This window comes from Pleurodeles waltl, chromosome 2_2, assembly GCF_031143425.1.
Source record: "Pleurodeles waltl isolate 20211129_DDA chromosome 2_2, aPleWal1.hap1.20221129, whole genome shotgun sequence".
Lineage (NCBI taxonomy): Eukaryota > Metazoa > Chordata > Amphibia > Caudata > Salamandridae > Pleurodeles > Pleurodeles waltl.
This window is the reverse complement of record NC_090439.1, coordinates 640126427-640154275: the sequence shown is the minus strand read 5'-3', so window position 1 is coordinate 640154275 and position 27849 is coordinate 640126427. Positions and strand designations below refer to the sequence as shown.

General features: G+C 42.8%; 1 protein-coding gene across 2 annotated transcripts in view; it reads right to left on the bottom strand.

Moving 5' to 3' along the window:
• The window catches only part of LOC138282511 (oxygen-regulated protein 1-like), an 896912-nt gene that overhangs the window by 430105 nt on the left and 438958 nt on the right, over positions 1-27849 (bottom strand). For both annotated transcript variants that reach the window (XM_069220189.1, XM_069220190.1), the window contains exons 8-9: positions 9710-9788; positions 7882-7957 (exon numbers count right to left, since the gene is read on the bottom strand). In XM_069220189.1, coding sequence (XP_069076290.1) covers positions 7882-7957; positions 9710-9788 — 155 coding nt within the window. The remainder of the gene's footprint in view (positions 1-7881; positions 7958-9709; positions 9789-27849) is intronic.

Genomic DNA, 27849 nt, shown 5'->3' with positions numbered 1-27849 from the left:
AATGATCATGACATTCAGTGATTCAAAACCTCTTATTCAGAACTGGATGTTCAATATTCACATACAACTCAATCCAACAGAACAACTGCAAATTCAATTTGCCTTTCTGAAACAAACATGGACAACTTCACCTCAGCTTGCATTCATTGCAAAATGGTTTGAAATTTTTCAAGGAAAACTCAAAGAACCCATTGCTAAGAACTCAAATACAGCATGGCACCACCTAGTTCCTAAGATCCAACTTTAGAATAATTGCCCATGCCTCATCCCTCTCACACCTTGATGGCGCCAGCACCCCATTCTCCTTCTTTAAGATATCACTCTAATTCTCACTATAAAGCATAATACACTCTTTGGTACACCTCAACAAAGGGCTGAAATGGTTTGAACAAATCACCCCATCCTTGAAGGAACTATAGTGATGCTCACTCCAAAAAAGCAACATCTTCAAAAACAGATGCATCATAGCAAATGCCATCACAAATAGTGGTACAAGAACAGTAACCAGCTTGTGTAGATAGTGCCACCCTAAAAGATACTTCTTAGAATAGAAACCAGGAAATGAAGAAAAGAAGGAAAAAGAAGAAGTCCTCTCATCTATGACCCCAGTCTTTCAAAGAACAACTCCATTAACACAGAGATCTGACCCAGACTCTTATCATTTTAAAGGCATATGCATGCATATGTCTTCAGAGAGCCCTTGACATGTTAACAATTAGCACCTACTATATTCTGCCTCTTTGTAAACAACCCTGAATCGTATCTTTAGAAAACCGCTGTTGTTCGGCACTATGTTACTTCTACATAGGTTTGTGTTTACAAATAACCAAACATACATACATATATAGAAGGGAATAACAAAACATGCATGAGTAAGGTGTGAAAACCTGGGTATGATAGGTCTGATAGGTGTATAGGCCAGTATTGAACTGTTTTTACTAAAACAGAACTTAACAATTAACCTGTATGATATGTTGTGTAGGCCTATAACCAAAGGCTGCATCTAAAGTGGCGTTCCACCATGTTTTCACAGAGACATGTATTTAGTTTAAACTGCTGACAATCACATTCTTTATTCTTCTTCTTCAAATTACTTTGTAAACATGTCTCAGACGTGCCATTGCAGTGTCTGTGTGTGCAGTTTTGCACTAACAATTCAACATAACAAGTGTACCCACTTGCCAGTCCCAAACCTTCCCTTTTACTACATGTAAGTCACCCCTAAGGTAGAACTAGGTAGTCCCATGGGCTTGGACTGAGCTTGCCTCCTGTCAAGAAATCTCAGGGACATCAAAGACTTTGCCTACCAGCCTCAGGGTTTGCTTGTTGTGGACCCTAACTCGCTAAGTGATGCCTATTCCAGTCTCTGGGTCTTTGGGAGTGCAAGCTGACCTAAAAACAAGAAGACCCAGGTACACCGACTCCGGACAACTCCAGGACGATGCCGTTGACTGGCTCCACTACGCCACCTGCACCCAAAGCTGTGGTCCCCGCTGGAGTGTGACGATCATGATTGACATCGCAGGCCTGATGTGGCTGCAGCCCTGCTGATGTCCCGCAACTTTGTGAGTCCTGAGTGCCCTGACACCTGACTCTGCTCCAGCGCCTCAATGCATCTTGACCTGATGGATTTATCGACCCCGCTGGATCGTCAGGGACGGACGCCTTGCACCAACACAGCATCACCTCCCCTGCTCTGCATTAAGGAACCGACGCTGCACCAGATCCAGCATCGCCCCACCTCCCCAGCTCCATGCACTGGCTTGTTTTCTTTGTTACCAAAGGTAATGTACCTGGGAGCCCATGCGACTCCATGACTGGTGCCACCCTCTCAATGAGTGGCGTCGGACTGTTGGGAGTGACTCCACAAACGATGTTGTGATAACCCCAGTTGGAGCTATTGTGTTTTTCAGTGTTTTTACGAGGATTTCATCTTTGAAAGTTCATATTTCTACTTATGTATGTTGGATTTTTGTTGTTTTGGTCTTGTTTGATTTAGGTAAATATTGGCTATTTTTCTAAACTGCAATGGAGTACTTTTGTGATGTTTTCACTGTGTTCTTGTGTGTGTTTGTGCAAATACTTTACACATTGCCTCTGAGATAAGCCTGACTGCATGTGCCAAGCTACCAAGGTGGTGAGCAGTGGTATCTCCCTTATCCTGACTAGAGTGAGGGTCCCTACTTGGACAGGGTGTAAACTGACTGCCAATTAGAGACCCCATTTCTAACACTGCCCTATTCCCATGAAGACATTGTCTGCTATTGGTCCAGACAAGAAGATATCACAATGAAACTTACAAAATGTTGCAGCTTGTAGTTACTTTTTGTTGTTTAAATGCATGTTTCCAGATTAGAGAGAAAAGAGAGGGCGTGAGAGAGAAGAAGTATGCAGTCGCAGGCTCTTTCTTCTTAGACTGCTTCAGAGTCTCTCTTGGAGACTTTCTTGAGAGTACTTCGACTCAGACACACTCTAACTCAGAATCTTTGCTGATACATCTCAGATTCATTCTGGGAGATACCATTGCTACTGAATTTGTGCTGTTCTGAGACTTCACTGAGTTTCTTGAACCTCTCTTTATGGGAAGTTTTGTTACAGCTTTCATGCTTTCACCTCCTGATACAAGAGCTGTTGATGCTATTTTTCACTTATTTAGCTTAGAATAGGGCTATATTGCATGGAACGCGCTTCAGGCTTTGTTCTGTAATAATACTGAATTTTTAATTACCTGCTAATAAAGAATTCAATTACTAAAATAATTTAAATAAAAGTTTAAAAAATGTAATCTAACTCTCATTATTGACTCCTACAAGTGCTATAATGTTTACGATGATCACTTGTTGACGACAGTTACTTGTTAATCGTAATTTCCTCAAATGTCCCAACTCTTGGGCTCAGTGGAGTGGGGAGACTTCATACTAAACGCATTTAAGGAGAAAACTAATGATTGATGTTCTCAATAGTGCCTACTTGACACGCCTCCACTCTTGCACCAGTATCACAAAGAAGATGTCCATAGTGTTACTTTCTGGGTGTACAAGGTGCAGTGATCCAGGTAGTTTTCAGGTGCTCCTTGAAAAGCAGGTGTCTGGTCTTCACGCTTCAAGCAAGGGTTAAGAACATTCCAGAGTTGGGCACCCAATAGCTTTACACATCTATTTTATTATATTTTATTTCTGGGTGTTTTTGTGAGTGACCTCAGTTTAAGGTTTTTTTATTGTGTAATTATTTAAAATCTTTACAATCATAGGAAATAATTCTCGGCAAGAGATGTATACATTTCCTGTATCAAAACAATGGCGATCATATAAAATTAAAGCCTAAGTTAATACCTTTAAAATAGAAAAAATAAAAGCTCAGCAATGCATATCTTTACAAACAAAGCATTCAGTCCCAAGTACAAAAGGCATATATACAATCATTCATAATTGCCATTGAGCAAAAAATAAAAATGTAATTAGCGCTGCAAATCATCAGGGTAAAATGTAGGTGTTTTCAGGCCCCATAAAAAGACTGATGCGCATTGCAAAAAAAAAATATGCCAAACACCACGCACAGGGTGGTAGACAGCTTCAATTAGACAATGAAGGTCATGAGTTGCAAATTGCCATTTAGTGTTGTACACACATTATGGTTTAATTACTGTTACACCCGTCTGCTTTGTGGGGTAGTAATCTGGCCAGCCATGGTATTCTCACTCAGTTGCTTTTGTAGCTGGAAAACATACTTTCCACATTTAGCCAGATCTGATGGTTCCTTCAAGGTGAACACAAGTGACCTTGCCTCATTACAAGTTCTTCCAGCATGGCGTAAAAAGAGGATTTTAATGAAGTGCGACTTGCGTTCATCAATGCCTGGCGGCAGTATAACAGGTGATTGAAATACTCTGTTTTATATCCACAAAGCCTGCAATTGACAATCATGGAAAGGTAGTGCCATTTGTGGCTTCATCGCCTTGATATTGAGGGCTAATAACCTTTCAGCCATGATTTGTGTCAATCAGACTTTCCCAATCGCACACATTAAGTACGGCTGTACTGACAGATGGTGCGAGCTGTTAGCACTGGTGTGTTGCTCAAATTTGCCATGTTAGTTGTCCTGGAGAGTGTCTTTATCTGCCTCTTCAAAACAGTGTTAAGAGCAGTATGAGAAAGCACCAGCTTGTTTATAATTTTTTTTATCTATTTGGAGGGAGTTGAGCTCTTTAGTTAAATACAGCAACAAAGGGTTCGTTTTTTAGTCGAATATGGGTTGAAGGGCTGATTTCAATATATTAGGTGGGGCCTTGGCAATTCTGTAACAATATTTCAAGTCAGAGCCCATATTGGACCACTTCTGTCCTTCCAGACCAAGTTCTAGTCTTATCATTGAGGCATGTATTGAGGCAGCTTGAACACTCTCTTGTAGGCTTTGGATTGAGGTTTTTCCACTGATTTATTAGTTGCCCCGGAAAGGCTCCATGGCCATAGTTTAGTGCTGGTAGGAGAGATGCCCTAGCACTTGTCAAATGGGCACTGATAGGTTGTTAAGCTGGCATACTCTTGTGATTGTGTATAAAGCCTTAGCTCTGAGATGGTACAGATGAATTTTGGGGTTTCCTATCACAGTCAACCACACATCTAAGTAATTATACGATTTGGTCCCACTGATCTTAAAGGGACCCATATTCCAGTGGCAGTTCAGGTTTTTAGGAGCCCTCCCCCCAAAGGTTATTACTTTGGTCTTTGATGAGTTTGCCTTCATTTTGTTTGTTACATTGTAATCATGGAGGGTGGTTAATGCTTTTTGAAGCCCGATTCTTGAGTGATATAGCAGGAGAATGTCATCCGTGTTTTGTAGTAGTGTGATTTTGAGGTTCCCAACTTTTGGTGGTATCAGGTTAGCACATCTTAAGGCCGAGGACATGTCTGCTGTATACAAGTTAAACAGAAGTGGGGCAAGGACACACCCTTGCTTTAAGCTATTATCTGTGGGAATTTTCTTGCTAACCATAGTTTGTGACAACTTGAACCTCACCCAAGTTGTTGTGTAAAGTGAAACTATCGCCGTTAGCAGTTGTTCGGAATACCCCAACCTTGTAGGCTTCCTCCATAAATGATATCTATTCACAGCGTCAAAAGTGGCGGAATGGCCCACGAAACAGGTATAAAGAGGCAGTGACCTCCTATTGGTGGCCTGATGTATTAAGTAGGAGAGTTCCACTATATTATCTGTAGTTGCAAAATTCACCCTAAAACCAGTTTGACAGAAAGAGACTATCCCATTGGCTTACACCCAGTTTTCCAGCTCTTTTAGCAAAATGGATGCAAAAAACTTCTCTTTGATGTCCAGTTAGCTCGGTCCTGCCTATCTCCTTTCTTGAACATTGGGTGCAGAATAGAACCCCTCCAACTGATGGGGACCTCCTGAGTCTCTAAGCAAAGCATGAGCGTTGAGCGGTACAGTGTAGAAAAAGTTGACAACCACAACTCAATGTCTTCCTCAAAGACTTGTGCAGGAATACCATTAGGGCGTGGGGCACCTGTAGCCCTTGTGCTACACAAGATGGTAGAGATTTCCCTAACAGAAGGGACTAGGTCATAATCCAGTTGTGTATCTTGCATGCAGGATTTGTCCCAGGAACCCACCAAGATAGCAGTGTCAGCTGCATATAGTTTATTCACATGATTTATCCAGGTGCATACACTGATCGCATTGATACAGAGCCCTTCCTGGCTCATCCTATTTTTAATGTACCCCCATAAATCCGCCTAGTTATGTTTGCCCAGCAGTGAGTAGATGTGTAGCCACTACATCTCTTCCTGTTTATGTTTTGTGGACCAGATTAGTTGCTTGTGTTGTTTAGAGAGAGCCTGCCACTTTAACAATAGCTCTGAATTGGTTGAAGGATTTCTTGTTTTACGGGCATTGTGTCTACAACCTATGGAGTCTCCGCTTACTCTCAGTTATGGGGCATACAGGAGGACGATTTGCGTGGGTCCTCTGAGAGGGTGATGTAGGGCCTACACTCTGGAGGACATCCTCAATGATTTCCGCCCATTTGCTTTGCAGATTTTGGCCCATCAGGGATGACAAGGAGGGTCCCATGGAGGCTTTCCAGTTTTACAATTTTTTAGAAAAGGTTGGCCCCATTTTATTCGCTTAATTAGCTGTACTTTTCATCTCCTTCAAAAGTCCAGAGTGTCTTTTGGGTATCCAGGCAACTTGAGAGCATATTCAATTTTATGATGAGAGGTAAATGATGGCTGGGAGTCATCTATCCCTGTCCACAAGGGTCTGAGATTAAAATCGCCACAGATGATAATATTGTATCCAACGTACTCACATAGCACAGGGTCTAAACTTTCGACTAGTTGTGCCCTCCTGGAGCCGAAGGTGTTAAAGTAGAAGTTAATTAATAAAGACTTTGTCCAGCGGTCTTTCAATTTTGAGCCGTCCAACATAATTAATTGCATCATGTAGTCCTGGGCAGCAACTTTGTTCACTTTTAAATCTAGGCCCATGTTTAAGTATATTGCGACATGATCTAGCTTTAAAGGATTTGTTTAGATATTGTTTCTAGGGTTGCCGGCTGAGCATAAGATAATAATTTGAATAGAATTTAACCATGATTTTCCTTTGCTGGGTGATGATATGCTTTTTACTGATGTGAAGCTTTGTCCTGGCTCAGACATGGGCCAGACGTATACAGGTTTCATCGTACTCCTCTTTAAGAAACTATTTGATTTCAATACAGGATTCCAAATGAATCTGGTAGTTGCTGCAGCATTTAAACCTTTAATTATCCAAGACTATACTTTTCTTAGGGTGACAATATGACACTGTACTAATACCATCTATTATTGTGACAAAAAATCTGTCTAACGTGAAATATATACAGTTTAATCTTAAACACTGAGGGGCATATTTATACTCTGTTTGCGCCGGAATTGCGTCGTTTTTTTTGACGCAATTCCGACGCAAAACTAACTCCATATTTATACTTTGGCGTTAGACACGTCTAGCGCCAAAGTCCATGGAGTTTGCGTAATTTTTTTGCGTGGACACCTACTTTGCGTTAATGATATGCAAGGTAGGCGTTCCCGTCTAAAAAATTGACTCCGACGAATGTGCGCCGTATTTACACTCCCGGGCAAAACTCACGCCCGGGAGTGGGCGGGTCAAAAAAAATGACGTCCAGCCGCTTCTGCGTCGTTTTTTAGCGCCTGGTCAGGGCAGGCGTTAAGGGACCTGTGGGCTCGGAAGGAGCCCAGAGGTGCCCTCACATGCCCCCAGGGACCCCCCCTGTCACCCTTGCCCACCCCAGGAGGACGCCTAAGGATGGAGGGACCCATCCCAGGGAACATAAGGTAAGTTCAGGTAAGTAATAATTGTTTTTTTTTTGTGGCATAGGGGGGCCTGATTTGTGCCCCCCTACATGCCACTATGCCCAATGACCATGCCCAGGGGACAGAAGTCCCTAGGGCATGGCCATTGGGCAAGGGGGCATGACTCCTGTCTTTTCTAAGACAGGAGTCATTTCAATGGGGGGTTGGGAGTCGACAAAAATGGCGCAAATCGGGTTGAGGCGAAATATTTGCCTGACTTGCCCCATTTTTTGGCGCCCAAGCTCCATATTCCCCTACGCCGGCGCTGCCTGGTGTACGTCATTTTTTTTCACGCACACCAGGCAGCGCCGGCGGCTAACGCATGGCGCTTCAGAATGGCGTTAGCCGGCGCTAATTGTTTTGACGCAAAACTGCGTTAGCGCAGTTTTGCGTCAAAAAGTATAAATATGGCCCTGAAATTTTAATGTGAGGCTGTTTTGTTACATCTTACCCACATACCACCACGAACAATAGGCTTTATAAAAGGTACTTCACCATGACAAGATAAACAAACCTGTGGCAAAGGAAGACATTTTCTGTATCTTTTATGGGGTCCTGCACAATAACCTTCTCTAGGTACCAGCCACTGCCTGGAAAAGTAAAGGAAAACAATTAAAATCACCCCATTAAATACGTGTAGAATAGAACAATATAGTACAATGTTAACGTTTTGTTTTCATAGCAGTGATTTTATGTTAGTTACATTTGCAGAAAAAAGCAATCTTAATCGATGGTAAACTTGTGGAGGTGCCCCGCGAGCACTTTGGCATTTATGTCGGATTTTTTGGGACTTCCACATTGCACAAGGTGATGACAAACACTTGTCTAGCCCTTCTATAATGCACATAGTGCTGACACATTTTGCGCCTATGACACATGAAGCGTCCATTTCCTCCTTTGTGGTCCTTTGGAAATCAGGGAATGCCCACTCAGGAGGTGTTGTAAATGTGCATCATCTAGAAGGCGGCACACAGTGAAGACCTGAGGACAGCCTTTGGGGCATGAAGAGATCCCACAGACACACACCTCCCAACCCAAGGGGTGGTGTGGGCGCAGGGTGATGCAGCAGGGGAGGGAAGGAGTGCAGTCCTAGAATGCATAATCTTGAATGAACAGTTGCATACATTGAGGTATTTTTGCAGTGTTGAGTGTCTGTTTTTTTTAAATTATTAACAAAATATTGAGCTTAAACAGGATGCTGTTTAGCTTTAAAACACTAAATTGCACCTATCCTTAGTCATCCTTTGTTAACGGATCTGCATGGCATGTTGCAACTCTAAATAGCTTACCTCTGGATTAATATCTATTTTTTTTTACATGAGCCATCTAGCTACATCAAGTCATTTTTCAAAACTATATAACATGTTGCATTTCTAATCTGTTTGGATTTCTGTTTGGTCCAATAGATTTCGTCAGATCGTGCCTAAAAGAGGCCCTGCAAAATGAAGTTTTGCAACACATTCAAATCTCTTGCTTGAACTGCATTGCAAGCTGCAAACTCTTTCTTCTGCACATCTGAATGTTGCAATTATTTTTCTTCAGTTAGCTAATTTAACACTTCATTCCTTTTGACAAGAAAGTAACTTGAATATGGATTCACCAAAATAATAGTTGGAAATTACATCATTAGATCCCTGGTGAGATGCCAGGGTTGATTCATTGCCCCATTATTAGCCCCTAAAGACCACTGTGGGGGGGAGGGAATGTACGTCAGTGAGTGATGTAAACAGAATTCACGTTCTGTTCCTGTCTCTGCCTTCATGACTCTTGTAACCTGGGGCAACAAGGTGAGCGCCAGGGTCACCCAAGGGTAATCCAAGGCTGGTAGCCCACCCCCTCTGGCCACCCATGATACATAGTAGGTGCCTGTAATCTGTGTTTATGTAAGAATATCAGTAGTATATTCATCTAATTCAGTGGTTCCCTACCTTTTGACTTCTGTGGACCCCCACTTTATCATTAATAGAACCCAGGGACTCCCACTGAATCATCATTGGAATCCAGGGACCCCCACTGAGTCATTACTGGAAGCATGAGACCTAATTTGTCAATATCTGTTAATATTTTTTAATTTTCTAAGCAGTCGCGGACCCCCTGGGAAGGCTTCGCAGACCCCCAGGGGTACCCGGACCACAGGTTGGGAACCACTGGTCTAATTTATTTATGACTCTGAAATTCAGATGCTATTGCTGAAGATACATTTGCACACGTTTTTCTACAATGATGTACTAAAAACGCCCGCTGCTGTTGTCTTTATGAATATAAGTGCAAGAAAAAGGCATTCCGTTTGTAATGATTTCTCAAAAAGACATTTGGTGCTGGATAAGGGAGCTGTATCTGACCTGCTCCAAGGCCATCGTGTCCTATTACAATCTTATGGACGTTTCCAAGGTGCACCGCTTCGAGCTGGAAGATGTCAGTCTGCAATAATTGAAAGAAAGTTTATGTCAGCAGATGGTGAGCGGTGATCTGAAGCAGAATACGAACTGATTACACTGCCTTACTTCTATAAAGATAAAAAAATGAGAACAAAAGCGAGACAAAAAAAATGAAAACAAAAGCTAAAACTCCTAAACATTTTCAGAATTACAATTCCAACGAATGCAGGGATCATTAATTTAATACAGGAGGACAATGCTTTGAGTGCTCCAGGCCCGACGAGATTACAAATTCCATCCTGAAAAATGATAAAAAACAAGAAAGTTTATGTCAGCAGATGGTGAGCGGTGATCTGAAGCAGAATACGAACTGATTACACTGCCTTACTTCTATAAAGATAAAAAAATTAGAACAAAAGCGAGACAAAAAAAATGAAAACAAAAGCTAAAACTCCTAAACATTTTCAGAATTACAATTCCAACGAATGCAGGGATCATTAATTTAATACAGGAGGACAATGCTTTGAGTGCTCCAGGCCCGACGAGATTACAAATTCCATCCTGAAAAATGATAAAAAACAATCTCTACTCATAATACTGCACGTGATGAAATCCCTAAATTATGGCGTAATAGTATAATTTTCACAATCCGTAAATGTCATTTTTTTATTGTGAGAATGTCTCACAAAAATAAAAATGAAAAAATATGCCATCATTTAATCTTGTCAACTACTAGCTTACTTTTTTTTCGTTTTTTTTTTTTTTTTTAAATTAACAATTGCATATAAGTTTAATAGAACAGCAAGGTGCTTCCTAGTGGGCAAGTGTATTGAGAACAAAAGTAGAAGCGTTTTAATTGTTTAATACACATCACAGAAAAAACAGGACTCATAGGCCTAGGTCTTCTAAGGCTTTTCGCCAGTGCAAACAGATGCTAAGTGAAGGATAATATTTACTTGCTGGCAATATAATTCCTATGCTATTCAGAGAAACTCACTTCTGCACCATGGTACGTAAATGCATCATGCAAGGCAGCCTTCTTAGTTCAGAAGGAGGACAGAAGCACCAGCAGTAAGGCGATTGTAGCAGACATAGCGCTGCATTGTGTTTCATCCTTGTGCAACACAGCACAGCAAATTTGCTTGCTGCACTGTGTTACATGAAAAAATAATAAAACTAGGACATGGAAAGAAAATTCGCATTAGCTAAATGAAGTATTGGTCCACCACACCTGGCACTTAAGTGCCCTTCTTTTGGGCCTATGAACACACTTGATCAGGAAAAATGCATCACTCACACTGCAAGAGAGCCATGACTGATGTGGGCTCACTTCACTTCTTGTCCCATGCTGTATGATATGGTGATTGGAACATAAATATCCTCTATCAATGCATATATGTACTTATTTTGCACTTATGTTTTGTCATTACGTCATGCAGGCAAACAGCTACAGCTGTATCTAGGTCATAACTAACCATTCACTGTGCAAATTAATCTGCCCAAGGACGTCTGTTATGGGTGTTGGTTCTGATAAAAGCATTTTGTTGAGAAGAGTGGATAAAGATTTGGTAGGTCTGAAGGGCGATCTTTTAAAAGATTCAGCACAGGAAACAGATGTACAAATGGCTGCTTAGTAACACTTGTGTTACTTACACTTTATATTTCAGACCTACCATCAATGCTTCTCTTTCACAAAAATCACAGATCACTAATGTGTGTTTGGCCTAAATGTTGTTTTAGGAACCTGTGGTCATATTACACAAAGCACCCTGGGGACGCAAGAATCATGTGCATCTGCTTTGTGCGCACCATGGGAAATTTGGTATTACAGAATGGGCGGCGGAATCTTATGTAGCCTCTACTGTAATACTGATAGCGCTGGTGCACATGTGGCACTCCCTCATTTGCATGGGGGGGCGTGGCTGGTTTAAGAACCCACTCTGTATTTCACTGAATGTGCCTCCCGCAGCCAGCCCTGAGTTCACGGCAGCACATTCATTGTAATTGGGCCCACTGCTCATGTTCACATTCAGCGCACCTGTTAAAGATGCAGAATGGCACACACATGAATAGTGTGCCTGATGCACAATATGGCCCCTGGTATGGGAATGAATTCTGCTTTGACAGAATGATGATTTTGATGGAACATTTATGAAGTAGGTTGTGTAAATATTCTCTAAATCCGGGAAAGTCCACTTCATTTCAATGAATTTACCTAAATATGACTAAAGGGCATTAAATAAAAGGTGCAAGTAGCACTAATTCCTCCTTGGCCCATTCTCAGCCACCTGCAATCAAGTATCTTTAGGGCCTTGATACATTCAGAGATAATCAAAGGAAGCCATTTAAGAGATCCATGTCAAACATCAGACCACAATTGTGTGTCAAAGACCAGGTTGCTGTTCAAATATTTACTCAAATGTACACTTAAAAAAGATCCTACAATCTACTTTAGATAAAACAGCTATGAACAGGACAAACATTTAATTCTGTCTTCTTAAAACCCTCTTTAGCTGCTGTAAGAGACAGCAGTAAAATACCAAACATTAAAATATATCCATGGCTTTACAATAATAATCTCCACGTGATTCATCAACAATTCAAAACCAGTGGCAACTATGGTCTATTTAGATAAGAGATCATGGCATGATAGTTCTTAAAACGAGAGACTGCAGAAAAGTTTAAAAAAAAAAAGTTTTATTGAATTTTATTCTGTCATTAATGAGACACAGTGTACAAATTTATAGTGCCACATACACCTTAGAAAAACGTTTACTGTCATAGTCGGGGCAATGGTGTGCATAACAGTTAGTGATAGAGAAGTCTATTATGAAGGATGATTTGGCTACCTTAGTGTATAGATGACACAAAACAAAGCAAATCTACCCACACCCACCACCCTGCCCAAGTCTGCAGACTATGTTGACAGCATATTAAATATATTGTCCTCTTCCTGATTTTATGCCCAAGATTATTGGGACCAAGGAGGTTCATTTTAAGACAATTATTAATAAAAGCAAGAGTAGGGGTACGTTGCTTGCACAGCTCAGATGGAGGGCACACCTTAGAGAGGCTCTGCAGAAACACTTTTTATCAGCAAAATATGCTTGGAATTGCCTTTAATCTGCTGTCTACATCTGCTTTGTTGGATTTGTGGCTCCGTTCACTGCCAACCAGTGAAGCCCAGTTGACATTTGGAGTCTTGAACTTGCCTTGACTGAGGTATGGCCTACACCTGAGTGGTGTGGCGAAGCGACTGAGAGCGGATGGAGGACCCGTTGAGCAGAGACAATGCTGTGCCTCGGGGTGTCCATGAGTCCCTTCCTTGTCCAGTGGGCTGCCCCTAACCTGGAGTGACCAGCAGGGTTGGAGAGACCGCATTGCTCTAACGGGACATCTTCTGAACACCGGAGCAGTGGCACCGCCTGCCCCTGACCGTCGAGTGGACCGGGTGTGCATTGTCATTGCCTGGGGCACCCTCTGAGCTAGGGGCCAAACATGAGATGCCAGATCGTCTAGTTGAGAGTGAAGCCTGGGGTGCTGCAAGGTGGCGCTCTTACTGTGATGCATGGAAGCTGTGAAGTTCCTGGGGTCAAATTGGACCTAGGCCTGATTGCGCCCAAGGGAGGGGTCAGTCTACTGTGACTAATGGACTCTGCATAGGGCCTCCCTTTGCTGGACGCCAGTGTCTAGAGCCTGCCGGGAGGTGGCTGGAGGATGTGAGGAGTGGGTAGAGCCTGGTAGTCCCCCTGTTTGCACTGTCTGACCCAGGAAAGGCTGGCCCGCAATGAAACTGATCCACTCTGCTGCGTGGTGACCCTGAGGCACAGAGGTCAGTTCGGGCCCAGGCCTGGCTGTTGGCGACCACTCGCACCCTACAGCCGAGGATTGGATGGTGAACCCTGTGCCCCAACTGGCAATTTGAGTATGCCCCTGCTGCCATTCCCAGGCATTGGTGGTTAGACACAAAGGCCTGGAGAAAGTGAAGCCTGTGAGTATAGCATTATGAGGAACAGGTCCTTGGAGACTTGCAACCGAAGACTCAGCTCATTGAATTATCACTACAGACTTTATCAGAATGCGTTCAAACTCTGGAGAGAATAGCTGAAGTTGCAGAGGGGAGATTCAGGAGGAAAAATGTCCACTTGGTGGGCCTTCCGGAAGGCATAGAGGGTTGTGATGGGGTTGCTTACGTTGAGACCTGGCTGTGTGACCTCCTCCCCTGGCAGCCTCATCACAAATATTCTCTATTAAGAGGGCGCACCAGGTGCCATAACAGAAACCCCCTCCTTGCTCCAACCTTCCCCCATTGGTGATCCATTACTGTGACAGAGACTCCGTATAGCGCAAAACCCAGAAGCTCAATAACATCAAAGTAGTCAACACCTGTATTCTTTTTTCTCCAGTCTATGCAATTGCAGTACAACGTCAGCGGAACTCCTTCCTTGCTGTGAAGCGCTGTCTACGCTACTCGCTCCTCTTTCCGGCACATTCGCACATGTTGCAGATGGAACTACGCATTTCTTTGACTCCCTGGAGGACGCATGGAGTTGGCTGGAGACATCTGGAACCCGGAAAATACACTAGTCGCAGTTAGACGCTAGAGTGGCCCTTGACTTATCTGGAAACCATCGTTAGAGATGCAGGGCTTCCATGCAGAGTTTGGAGGTACCCAAGGCTGCCAATGACCTGGAGCATATGAGCATGGAAATCATGCAACTCTCCAGTCCTGGTGAAGAATAATCTCAGTCCTCCAATGACGAAAGCTCCACCACCACTTGACCCGCTCGGCTGGTCCCAACATGAAGAGACTCTACAAATAGCAGACACCATTCTTCGATTCATGGTGCATATTTTCCTGTGAGCAGGAGACAGTAATGTTGTCATGCTTTGCTTGAAGATTGTCTAACCATGCCCTCTCACCTCCCAGGTATTTCTTCTGCATACATAGTTGTTGGACTTTTTTGCTTATGCAGGGTCATCCCCAATCTTTTTGCCTCCTGCCTCCTATTTTTTTCTGACCTGTTGCTGTTGGCTTTTGAACTCTGAGCACTTTACCACTGCTAACCAGTGCTAAAGTGCATATGCTCTCTGTGTAAATTGTATGGTTGATTGGTTCTCCATGATTGGCATATTTGTTTTACTGTTAAGTCCCTAGTAAAGTGCACGAGAGGTGCCCAGGGCCCATAAATCAAATGTTACTAATGGGCCTGCAGCACTGGTTGTGCCACCCACACAAGTAACCCTGTCATCATGTCTCAGACCTGCCACTGCAGTGCCTGTGTGTGTACTTTTACACTATAAATTCGACTTGGCAAGTGTACCCACTTGCCAGGCCTAAACCTTCCCTTTTCTTACATGTAAGGCACCCCTAAGGTAGGCCCTAGGTAGCCCCAAGAGCAGGGTGCAGTGTATGGATAAGGTAGGACATATAGAAATGTGGTTTACATGTCCTGACAGTGAAGTACTGCCAACTTCGTTTTTCACTGTCGCAAGGTCTGTCTCTCTCAGAGAATAACATGGGGGCTACCTTTAAATATGATTAAAGTGTAGATTCCCCTAGAGAGTAGATGGACATGTGGAGTTTGGGGTCCCTGAACTCACAATTTAAAAATACATCTTTTAGTAAAGTTGATTTTGAGATTGTGCGTTTGAAAATGCCACTTTTAGAAAGTAAGCATTTTCTTGCTTAAACCATTCTGTGACTCTGCCTTGTTTGTGGATTCCCTGTCTGGGTCAGTTGGACAGTTGGGTTGTTTTTCACCTCGCACTAGACAGTGACACAAAGGAGGCTGGGGTGTAACCTGCATTTCCTGATTAGCCATCTCTGCTAGGAGGGAGGGGTGGAGTGGTCACTCTCATCTGAAAGGACTGTGTCTGCCTCTGACAATGCCGGCTCCAACCCCCTGGTGTGTGTCTGAGGCCCTGCCTGGGCAAGGCAGGATTTCACAAGTAGGTGTGAGTCCCCTTTGAAGAAAGGTGACTTCAAAGACTAAAATGGGTATAAGAAGGGCACCCAAATCTACAGACTTTAGAAACACTTCTGGAACCAAGAGGAACCTCTGCCTGGAGAAGAGCTGATAGCTGAGGAAGAAGTGCTGCCCTGCCTGTGACTGTGCTTTGTGGAGCTTTCCTGCAGTGCTGCTTCTGCCAGAGTAAGAGGGCAAACACTGGACTTTTTGTGCCTTCCATCTTGTGAAGAAATCTCCAAGGGCTTGATGTAGAACTTGCCTCCTGTTGTTTGAAATCTCAGGGACAGCAAAGACTTCTCTCTGCCAGAGACTCCTGCTCTGACAAGTGGTGCCCTATCCAGTCCCTGGGCCCTTGAAAAGAAAGCTGGTGGAAATCCAAGGAAATCGACTTCGGACGACTCCGGACCGCCGCCGCTGCTGAATCCGGTAACGCCGCCTGCACTTGACGCCGTGACCTTTGCTAGAACGCGATGCTCTTCGCAGGCCCGACGCCGCAGCAGCCCCGCTGAAGTCCGTGACTCCGTGGAAGTCGCCGCACCACGTCGTGACCGACGCCGCTCGAAGTGCACGGATTCAATATTTCGCACAGACGCTGCGATCCCCGACTTTGCGCATCGGCTTGTTTTCACTCTTCACCAAAGGTACTGTACTTGGGGGTCTACACGACTCCGTGTCCGGCGCCGCTGGTGTCGGCTTGTTGGGAACGACCCCGTCACGACACCGTGTTAACATATCATCGAAGCATTTTTGTTTCTAAGCGCTATATTGGAGTTTAATCTTTAAAAATTCATAACCTGACTTGTGTATGTCGGATTTTTTGTCGTTTTGGTCTTGTTTTGTTTAGATAAATATTTCCTATTTTTCTAAACCGGTGTTGTGTCATTTTGTAGTGTTTTCATTAAGTTACTGTGTGTGTTGGTACAAATACTTTACACCTAGCGCTCTGAAGTTAAGCCTACTGCTCTGCCAAGCTACCAAGGGGGTAAGCAGGGGTTAGCTGAGGGTGATTCTCTTTTACCCTGACTAGAGTGAGGGTCCTTGCTTGAACAGGGGGTAACCTGACTGTCAACCAAAGACCCCATTTCTAACAGTAGTCATACTGGATTTTTCAAATTAAGAGTGTGCTAACCTGAGCATTCTCTTATGGGCTGCTGCCGCCGCTTGCACATATGTTACTGCGCTGGCATTTTTCTATGATTCTCAATATGGGGTTGTTTAAGCCCTGATTTTAGTACCTTCTGCTCCGCTTACACAGACACTTCCAGTGTTTCCTTGACACACACTACTACACAGTTTGGGCGGACAATCCTTCTGTGCACTGCTCCTATGGTATTCGTTGAGGTTTTTGTTACTTTTACTTTTGACATGTTTTCTTCATATGAAATGTTCTTTCATAGGCGACCGGAAGACACTCCTTCAGATCCTGTCCCATTACTTCACTGCCCCTGTGAGTGGGCAGCTACCACCACACCTGTTATGAAATACATGACCCACAAACAAAGGATAACCTGGAAAGTGCGTGACATCCACACCCCTCTGCTCCGATATGCCATCTACTCTTACCTTAGATGCCAGTCAACAGACATCGCCTTGCTACATGAGTCTCATTTGACACGTATTGAAGCATCTGAGCTACACAGGCAATGGCATGAGTAGGTTTTTACTACTGACTTCTCCTCCTGCACTTGTGGGGTGCTGATTTGGATTGGACCTGGGGTACTCTTTGTGGCAGAAGATAAGGTGATAGGCCCTGAGGGACGATATGTCTTTGTCAAGGGCTGACTAGACGGGTGCCACATACTTGTAAGTAATACATATGCCTCCAACACTGATCAAGCAACATTCCTGAGTATGCTATCAAGGGTTTTCTCCTACTGGAGTGGGCTCCCATGTTTAATGGTGATGATTTTAATAGTTTGTTAGACACTGATCTGGACTGTTTGTTCCTCCTGTTGCTTCGTACAGCTGCAACCTCCAATGCTCAGACACTTAGGAACTGGCTACAGAACTGGCACCTCATAGACAATTGGTGTCTCTGCAACACCTTTTACAGGGTATTCTCCTTTTACTCAGCCTCTACATGTTAGGATAGACAGGCTGGCCAGCACGTCAGATCTCACCCCGTCAATCACCAATGTTTACTATCTAGGTCGAACCCACTCTGATCATATAATCCCCAGTACCTGCAGCTCACATGGGATACGGGCCCCTTCCCATCCCTACCTGGCACTTACAACCCGCAGCACTAGAGGACCCAGCATACTGCACTTCTGTCAGCCAGTTAATACTTGAGTACTTTGATCTCAATGGCAGCTCTTTGGACTCAAGATCCATGAAATGGGACGCTTCCAAGGTGACACTACACGAACACTGCTTAGGACTAAGTTGCAGCATGTGCTGGCAACTAGATAAGGAGATATTACATGTCAAGTGTCGGCTTATACATCTTGAAACCAGGGTGACACGTGAGTAGAAGACCTTTAGTGGTAGAAGCACAAAGCGAGGATGTAACGCTTCTAGAAAGGCCTAGGCAGCCTGAATTACGCTGCTCACTCTGCTTCGACACACGCCATGGCAGATATGGCAGGCTCTCTCATTACATAGTTAATAAGACAAGATCAACCCTACAGCCCTAGCAGTGATGCTGCTAGGAATGCTGTGGGACAAATCACACCCCCATGGTGAAGCTGTCTGCTCAGCATGCAGCGGGGCTACATTCTATGGGGGATCTCTATAGAGATGGGGCGCTTCTCCCATATGAAGCTTTAATGGAAGAGAATGACCTGCCCTCCGGGTACTTTCTCCTCTACAGCTCTTGTATTGGAGCACTAGGGCGGGCATAGTGAGACATGGCCCAGGAATCACTAAGAAACTTTGCTCTACAGTTTCTCTATGTGTTCAGGAGGGGCAGACACTAGGTATGCTGGCTAGATGACTTACTGCGCATGCATGTTTCGTCATCACTCGCGTACCTCTGAGCCCAATGGGAATTCGACCTGGGACACCATTGCACAGGTAGAGTCCTCTCTATTGGAACGCCCTAGTCACATTCCATGAAATGCCCAGTTCTACTGAATCCAACTATAGATAGTACACATAGCCTACCTCATAAACCAATATTTTCACTGCCTGGATACAGCTTGTATCCACTGTTGCCTGGTAGATGCGGATCTTCTTAATATGCTCTGGGCTTGCACCCACTTGCAACTGTACAGGCAGGGAGTGACACGCCGTTTGACTCACTGCAATGTTAGAGATGTCATAACCATGTGGGAGTCTTTTATCCTGGGCTTGTACAGTAGGGGTAAGAAATAAAGGATTACTTCCAGATTTCTTGACTCGGGACCCTACTGGTCAAGAGACTCATTACTCGCAGGTAGAAATCACCTGACCCACCACCCTACACTATGGGGCTGCAGTCATTGACAGCATGGGCACAGGCCAGGGAGGGAGGACAACCTAGGGATACGCAAATATCCCATAGCTGCAAACTGGAATGCCAACATGGCTGACTTACCCACTGATATGCATTTCACCTCTGAGCCCCTGCATCCTCCACTACCTGGGAATGCCTCAATGGGAGATGGGACACAATCAATCATAGCATAACTCACTTCACCATCATGCACCTCACTTCAGGATCCACTTGAGCACTGGGGCAACCATGACTTCCCTGGGCGTCTGTTTTTGTGACAGCTAGAGTTGTCACTGACTGTCAGGGGAGGGGATGTGATTTCGTGGCCTGCCTGATTAGCATTTCCGTTATTATCATCAATATGGTTATTAATGCTGATGTGTGCTGAAACGAACTGTTTGCGTCCGTCATTTTGAACTGTTTGCTGTATTGGATTAATTGTACCAACCACCGCTTTGTTCTCAGTGGAAACAGTGCTATTCTTGCCCTAATACACTGTATCCTAAGTTGTAAAATTGATATGCATCTATAGTGCTTGCGTGTTGACACCTGCAACTGCCTGTATCAACCAATTATAAAACTTGGAAAGAAAAATGCAATAAACAGATTCAAACAAAACATAAAAGCAAAAGTAAAGATTAATATAAATGCAATGAATATAATTTAAAAACATCAGATATGGAGTCTGCATACTAGGCAAAGCCCCAAAAGATGCAAACTATATTTTAAACAAAGTGCTCTGGAGCTGCCAATCACAAGATGTTTCCCATACTTAATAGAATACGAATAACCAAACTAACACTAACAGTTGTATAGCCATTCCAACCAAAATAAGAAACATTTCAAAGAAGCAATCAAAAAAGGGCCTCAAAATATGCTAATTCCTCCATAGCCAAACACTCGTTTTTTGCGAGGTCGCAATTTTCGCGAAGGACACCTCCTTGAATTGAATTTATGGGGACTACAATTGCAAGAGTAAGGGGCTGATTACGAGTTTGGCAGTTGGAAAAACTCGACCGCCAAACTCTCGATGAGGAGATCGCCACGTTGTTGGCGGGATCCCCACTGGCCCCATTATGAATTTTCCACTGGGCTGACCGGCGGAAATCAAGGTTTCCGCCAGTCAGCCCAGTGGAAAATGTGCAGCGGCATTGGACTCGGCTCCCCATGGAGCTGAGTCCAATGCCATCGCACAGGGGGCCTCCCTAGCACCATGTTAAGCAAACAGTGCTCATCCTGATGGTGCTGGGGAGGGGGTCTCCTGCACTGCCACCTTGTGGCCCCCAGCACTTGTTCTCAGCCAGCCTTTTCATGGGGGATGAACCGCCATGAAAAGGCTGGCAGAGAACATGGTTGAATTAAGCACGGTGGCGCTGACTTTAGTGCAGCCGTGGCTTATAACAACCATGACCGCCCTCAACCCTTTTGGATCAAAGATCCAAAGATCCAAAGATCCAAAGATTCAAAGATTCAAAGATCCAAGGAGGAGACAGCGGTCAGACGGCTAGGGTCATAATGTGGTGGTTGGGCCTCCAGAGCCGCTGCAGTCCGACCGCCACTGCGTGTCTGGCAGTCTTGAGACCACCAGACTTGTAATAGGGCCCTATGATTATACAGTTGTGCATCAACCTGAAAAGGATCAAAATCCGGCTGACTATGTTTTGAGGGTGCCCATTCAAGGTCATGGCACTCCTTCCAAAACAGCTGAGGCCTACATCAATTTCATTGTCAAGTCAAGTACACTAGCTGCTATATCCTTAGACCAGATTGTCACTACTACGACTCATGATAAAGACATGTTAAACTGATAAGACATCAGTTGTGTAACAGACATGATTGACCTCTAAATAATGATGTCAAATATCAAAAGCACAAGAATATCAAGGATGAATTATCCATAACTATAAAAGGAGTTATTCTGCAAAGATCGAGGATCTTGATTCCAGAGAGTCTACAACAAAAAATGATAGAAGTGGCTCACGAAGGACGTTGTGGTGTTGTTGCTACAAAGATAGCTCTTTGAGACAGAGTTTGGTTTCCATACCTAGATAAAAGAGTTGAAAAGGAGCTCAAAGTCTGACATTTATGCAATTGCCTGTCAATCAAAGTCACTCAACATAAGCCAGAACTCCCCAAACATATTTGGGAGAAAGTAGCCATTGATTTCTTTGGTCCACTTGACAATGGACATCATTTATTGGTGTTAATAGAAGAATATTCATATTTTCCATTGGTTGAACAGCTCTCATCCACAAAACAGCAACGAGTAATCGAATAACTTGATGGCATATTCGCAACATGGGGTTTGCCTGCCACTGTGATTTTGGACAATGGTCTACCCTTTAATATTCATTAATTTAAGGAATACCTGGAGCATCTGAACATAAAACCCCGAAGGATCACACCCTTGTTCCACAACCAATGGACTGGTTGAGCGTTTTATGTGTACGCTAAATAAAGCAGTGCAGTGTACAACTCTTGAGAAGCTCAATTTAAAAGCAGTGCTGAACTCTACTGTACGAGCGTACACCCCACTGACACCCCACAAGAGCACAGGTGAAAGTCCTGCAACTTTGAGGTCTGGTGTACCCCAATGGACCACCGAAAGAGATACTAATGATAACTTTATTCATACGAGGGACTTGATTCAAAAACAGAAAAGGAAAATATATGCATACAAGAGGCGCCTTGCAAAATACATCTTGTTCCAAAAGTGAGATGTGGTGATCGCTCGACAGAAAAAAAAAACTATGGAAAAAAAATCTAATGCTCCATTTGATGCTGAACCTTTTTAAGTAGTGTCTACCAAAAGACTGCCTGCCAACCAGGGAAATCCCTTACTAGAGACTCTCACTTCAGCCCTGTGTTTCATCCATCTTCATCTCAAGATGGTGAAAGACTGATTATGAACCAGTGGCGTATTGCAAAATGATGGGACTCCCCTGCAATATGGGCTCAATGGGGGCCCCATGAATGGTACCCCCTACCCTCCTCCTTACACTGCAGAGGGACCTGCTCAGTAAAGCAGAGTGGCTCTCCCAAGCGTTTAATATTTATAAAGGTATGAAGTCAAAAATAAAAAGAGCTAAATGCATTTATAAACATACCTCTACAAGGAAAACCTTACAGTAAATTCCCTCTTGGAACCTGAAGGCTCAAAGGATACAAACCCTAAGCATACCTTCATTTTTCTTCCATTAAGTATTAGCTACAACAGTACTGTGAAATTGTATCTTAAAGGAATTAATACTCAGACTTTAACCTTGATGTTCCTGATCAGTGATTAAATTGAGAAGAAAAAAGGGAGCGCGCCTCTAAAAGGAGCCTGGGGGAAAAAAAACATACATAAGGATCCTTTACAAAAGGCATTACCTAAGTAGTGAAGGATCTAACTTAAAACATGTGATATAAAATACTGTGCTTCATGCAGTTTGCCACCTAACCATAGGCGTGGAAGTTGGTGTGTGAGAGATTAGTTTTAAAGGTGAATGAGCAATAAAGATGCCTGATAATTGTGTTTTTAATGTTGTCACATTTCACATTATCTGTGAGTTCAAACAGAGGTCAAAAGGCAGGTATGTCTGACAAATTGCTACTTATTCTTTTAGCATGGACATTGGTGTTTACTTTTCTTTGACTGCAAAATTAAAAGATTTTGTTAAGCAATCTTGCTGGGCTACAGGGAGTGTGAAAGGAAAGGATGCCACGAAAGTGAAGTACGTGTAAATGGACTGTATAATATTTCAAAATATATCAGGAGCTAGGGAAGCACAAATAAATAACATTTTAGTGTAATTTTTCTACTGTACAACAAAATTGAATAACCTGTAAACTATCTGTCTACATACCTCCAAATATATTAGGAGTAAGGAAAGCACAATAATACACATTTTTATTTCTGAATTGTGATAGAGACAAAGATTTTAATAGGATCAAAACCAATCAAGATATTGAACTTGATGATGCACAAATTGCTGAAACTCCTTTTCTATATGTAATGATTTGGACGCTATACCGTTTTACCAATAAAACTGTATGTCTGTCCAAATTTAGTGGCACAGACTAAGGTCTTGGATTAGAGTTTGGTGGACAGGTACTCCATCACAGATATCCTGTTTGCCTCATTACAAATACATTAGGATATAAAGCACTTGTAATAAGGTGAATGGGATATCAGTCATGTTTGTGACAGAGTACCCATCCTCCAAACTATAAATCAGACACATGAGCACCCTTACACCGGATATATTTTCTTGCTTTTTCACATCCCCAGGTAGAAAGCCCAGCTTCACCTTTCATCTGTTAATAACCTTGTTGAAATCTGCTGTGCAAGTTTTGCACTGATGCTTGCATGTCACAAAGCAAACTGTTGGAAAGCAGCACAAAAAGCAGTGACAGAACTTTCAGATGCAAAAGCTGTTTTTTAACAAAAGTTGATTCTTGTGATTCTCACACCTCACCCAGATCTTTTCGCACTCACCCCCAGTTAATGTATGAAAGAAGGCCATGTTTAGGACCAGTCAGCAGACAAATCAAAAGGTTTTAGCACAAAACCAGATCTACAACGAAAGTATGACCTGGCGTTGCCCCGAACCCTAATGCCTAGTGTAACCAGGCACAGGCATGAGCTCAAGAAGTTGATCCCCCAATTTACTGTTATGTAACATTTGCACTTTAAATAAAACACACATCTTACATGTCCGATTCCTGTGCGGTGGTGTTCATGTAGGAATTTGTAGGGATGATGCACTTCCATGGGCAATCCGAGGCTTATCACTGATGGCTCGTCTTTTCACCACAGCATGAGTCTGAGCATCATGCAGGATAGCTATATATAGGACGAATTCTACCAATAGCATCACAGGAAGGTGTCTCTCGCTAAACCTGGTGCTGTACTATTTTTTTGTCATTTAAGGAAATCAGTGCTACACTTTTTCACACTGCTCTTCATTGAACTAAAGACAGTTAACCTTGGCGTAGATCTGTTTAAGAAAAGATCTCTGATAGCCCTGTTGTTCCAACCACCTGGTGTGATAACCTGGGATAGTGTTAATAGGCATTCCTTTTAAGTCCCCTGGGATGACCTGCCTAGTAGTCAGTAGAGATGGGAGGTTAGGGAGAGACCTGTAGCCTCAAAAGGTGTCTGCTACATATTTGATTTTAACGTATGATGGATTGTGGGAATATTTTGGCAAAAAACATCGATCAAATAAATTTTTGCTTTTGTCATAAGAAACATACTTTCTATTTTTATTTCAATGACACACACTTGCCACAAAGGTTCCCATTCTTTTGATCCACACTGATCGTTTCTTGCTGGCTAATTATGAGTCAGACAGAGCAAAATGTCTTCATGAATATCCACCCCACCTGATTCCACATGGAGCGTTTTTTCCACATCTAGGGCAGATTTGTTTTTTGGAGGATGATCAGTCATCCTCCAGGATGATGAAGCAAATTGCTCCGTCATCTTGACAGAGGTGCCACCTGCCAAATTTAGAAATGTCCACCAGCCCACCTAATATTCCTAGCATTGGCAGGAACCAATATGAAGGTGGGTCTTGCCAATGCATTACAAGTTTGCCGGACTGCACAGTCTGCCATTATGAAGCCGCATGTTAAAGTTAGAATGTTTTACATTTTCAAAAAGAAAATCCCAAAGTGGAATTTTGTTTTGAAAAAAAAAATGCCCCCCTCACCATGGAAGTTTTCTCCCATGGCAAAGGGGCATTGAACACTTTTCAAGTTTTGCCTGGTGGTGATGGGCACTGAAAAACAGCCATTTGCAAGTTCATCTAAAGTAGACAGGCAGACACATATATCCAAAACTCAGATGGCCCTTACTCCATCGGGCCATCTGAGAAATATGACCACAGCAGAGATGGAGTGGCCTTTGCCATCAACAAACGATGGTCTTCCTGCATTAAAATCAGGCGGGCAGGCCATAGCCTTAGCAGGGAGGAAACTACGTTGCCATTGCCATGGAGTTTCCTCTCCACTATGATATCAATCTTGCCCCTGGTTTTACCAGGTGTAAGTGAACCAGACATGATTTTTCAGGCCAGTAATTCCATCTGGAAAAATCAAATAGGGATTTATCTGCAACAGCAGCCAAGCCTCATTCCCAATGTATTTGTTCTTTCTGACACATGCTCCACTTTGTGAGGAAACCCATTTACCCTCCTCCCATGCTCCACTTACCCATTTTCCCTCATTCGTCACACCATCCACTGATCGACACATCCATTTACTACCTTCTCAGAGCAGGTGGTAAGTGGATGGGTTAAACCCCATGGAATTTGCAATTCCATGTGGCTTTATGACCAAAGTAAATCAGTCTTTCATGGGAATTCTTCATTCAAGGGGGGTTACCTTGTAATTGCAAAATAAAGAGACAGGTTTCCTAATGGTAATCATAAAATTGCATACAATTATGTATTTTTGTTAAGCTGGTGAAGCTAATCAGCACGTTTCTGTTTCCAAAGCTGCTTAAGACGCTGAAGCATACAATGTTCTGTACCTTCTGTACAGTTCAACTCAATATCAGTCCCCTGTGTACCTTTCAGGGTGATATGTAGAATAAAATCTAGATCTGGTCAACCCATGGAGAAAATATTTATGCACATATGAGACTGAAAATTAGTTAACCTGACAAAGGTTTTAACAGAAATGGATAAAACATTCGAGGAGAATCCTCTTCCTCCCAGTACTTTGTTGAGGGAGGAGCTGTCAGAATGCCAGAATAATTAATTTGCAAGAGTTCTGAACAATCTGGTACCACCTACAACTTCTTCAGTCAAAAGGAAATTTTCCTAAATACATCTCTCTCTTACGGAAAAAGCCTCATTTTTGCAAATTGAAAACAGTTTAGAGCAATGATTGTTCTAATTAGGATAACATGACCTTATCAAAGACAAATTGTGAAACACAACTACCTGGTACATGCTTCAATGACAGTATTTCTCCTACAATCAACTATGTAGAATACTTCAAAATAACTTTTTAAAGTGCTCAATTGTTTGGCTAGTTTCACAGCACAATGAAGTTAGATTAATTCCACCAGTGCCCACATAGATTCTCTAATTCGAAGTAAAATTTAAAAAAATTAAAACTTTGTAATTCCCTACTCTTCCGTGATCTGACATAAGCAGTAAAGACATCTGAGCAGGAGTTTGTCTCCTTACACTTTGGAAGCTTGAGAGTGAGTATTTTTAAGACATTGGGATTCTCATTAACAGCTGCCCAGGTCAAATAGTATGGTTGGCCAAAGCAGCATCCCCTCCTTTACAACTGAAAATGATCAATAGGTCCCTGGCTTTAAGGCATGTCCCTGGCAAGTTCTAGCTCATTTGTGACATCTATTATTAACAATTCCTCTTTGATAGCTGCTGATCTTGCCAACTGCAGGCCTATCTTGCTTCTCTTGTGTCAAGCCAAATTGCTTGAAAAAGGAATTGTGACTTGAACCTCAATATTTTGTAGATGAAACTAATCTCTGATTTCCAGCCTGCACATTGAAAAGGAATAGTGATTACCGAGTTATCAGGATGTTGATGCAGTAATTTTATGGAATCATTCTACGCCATCAACAACCCAGTGCTTTTGGAAAGCCTAGCTGAATGCTGCATTGAGGGTTGTGCCCTAAATGGCTCAACTTCTTTTCAGCTAATCAAAACCACATTATTAGACTAGACTGCTCTTTACAAAGTAAACCTGCGCCATCGGATGTTTTCTAAGTTCATTCTTATCACCTTTTATTTTTTTATATTGATCTTGCTCCCTTGCTTGTCTCCCGCAGAAATACCACAATTTTTATTTGTATATAGACCACACACATATTAGAACTTCACTTCTACTAAGCTCTTGATATAACCATATGATGGATGAGCACAAATATTGTAAAATTAAATAGTTTAAAATCAAAAAACACATTTTATTGTTAGCTCTTATTTTACAAGGGATTCAGCTTTCTAGGCCAAATCTATAGACCAGTGTCTCATCTCAACAATGTGATCAAATACCTATGGACACTCGTAAATTCAGACGGCACACTGCAGAAGCACATGCCTTTCTCTTTAAAATCTACTTTTATCATCTGAGGATTTTATAGTTTTTCCTTTTCTTGTAGTGCCTCAAAAAGTTATGGTCATGTATTGCTTGAAGCAATCGGGATTAGACTTTCCAAATTCAGCAAACTTTTGCGTGTTCAGGAAGTCTTTACTCAAGCTTCAGCACACCCAGACTGCTGCTGCTGCTAGGAAATGTTTTGGATTGGAGACCCTTGACCATGTTTCTTACAACCCTACAAGCTTCTGTAGCTTATTATTCAGATACGGATTCAATTTCAGTTGAAATATGCACACATAATACACCATATATGTTGTGAACTTGGTCCAGTTTTCTTTAGAGAAAGAAATATCTAAATGTCATCAAAAAGTGCTTAGCCTGCTACCTCTCATCGCTAACCAATTACTCCCAAATACAGGACATGATGAATGCCCTTTCATGGTCCCAGACACTATTTTGTGGAACAGCTCATCAGCCTCCCTTATGCTGAATTTTACAGACACCACTTTTCAACACAACTTAAAACATGGCTACTCAACATGCAGTGGGCTGTCCTTTAAGCTACTAGCTGTCTTGCTAAATTTGATGTCATAGTCCTTCTACAGTACCAAGAGACACCTTTGAGGTAAATACTGTAGAACAGAATAGAA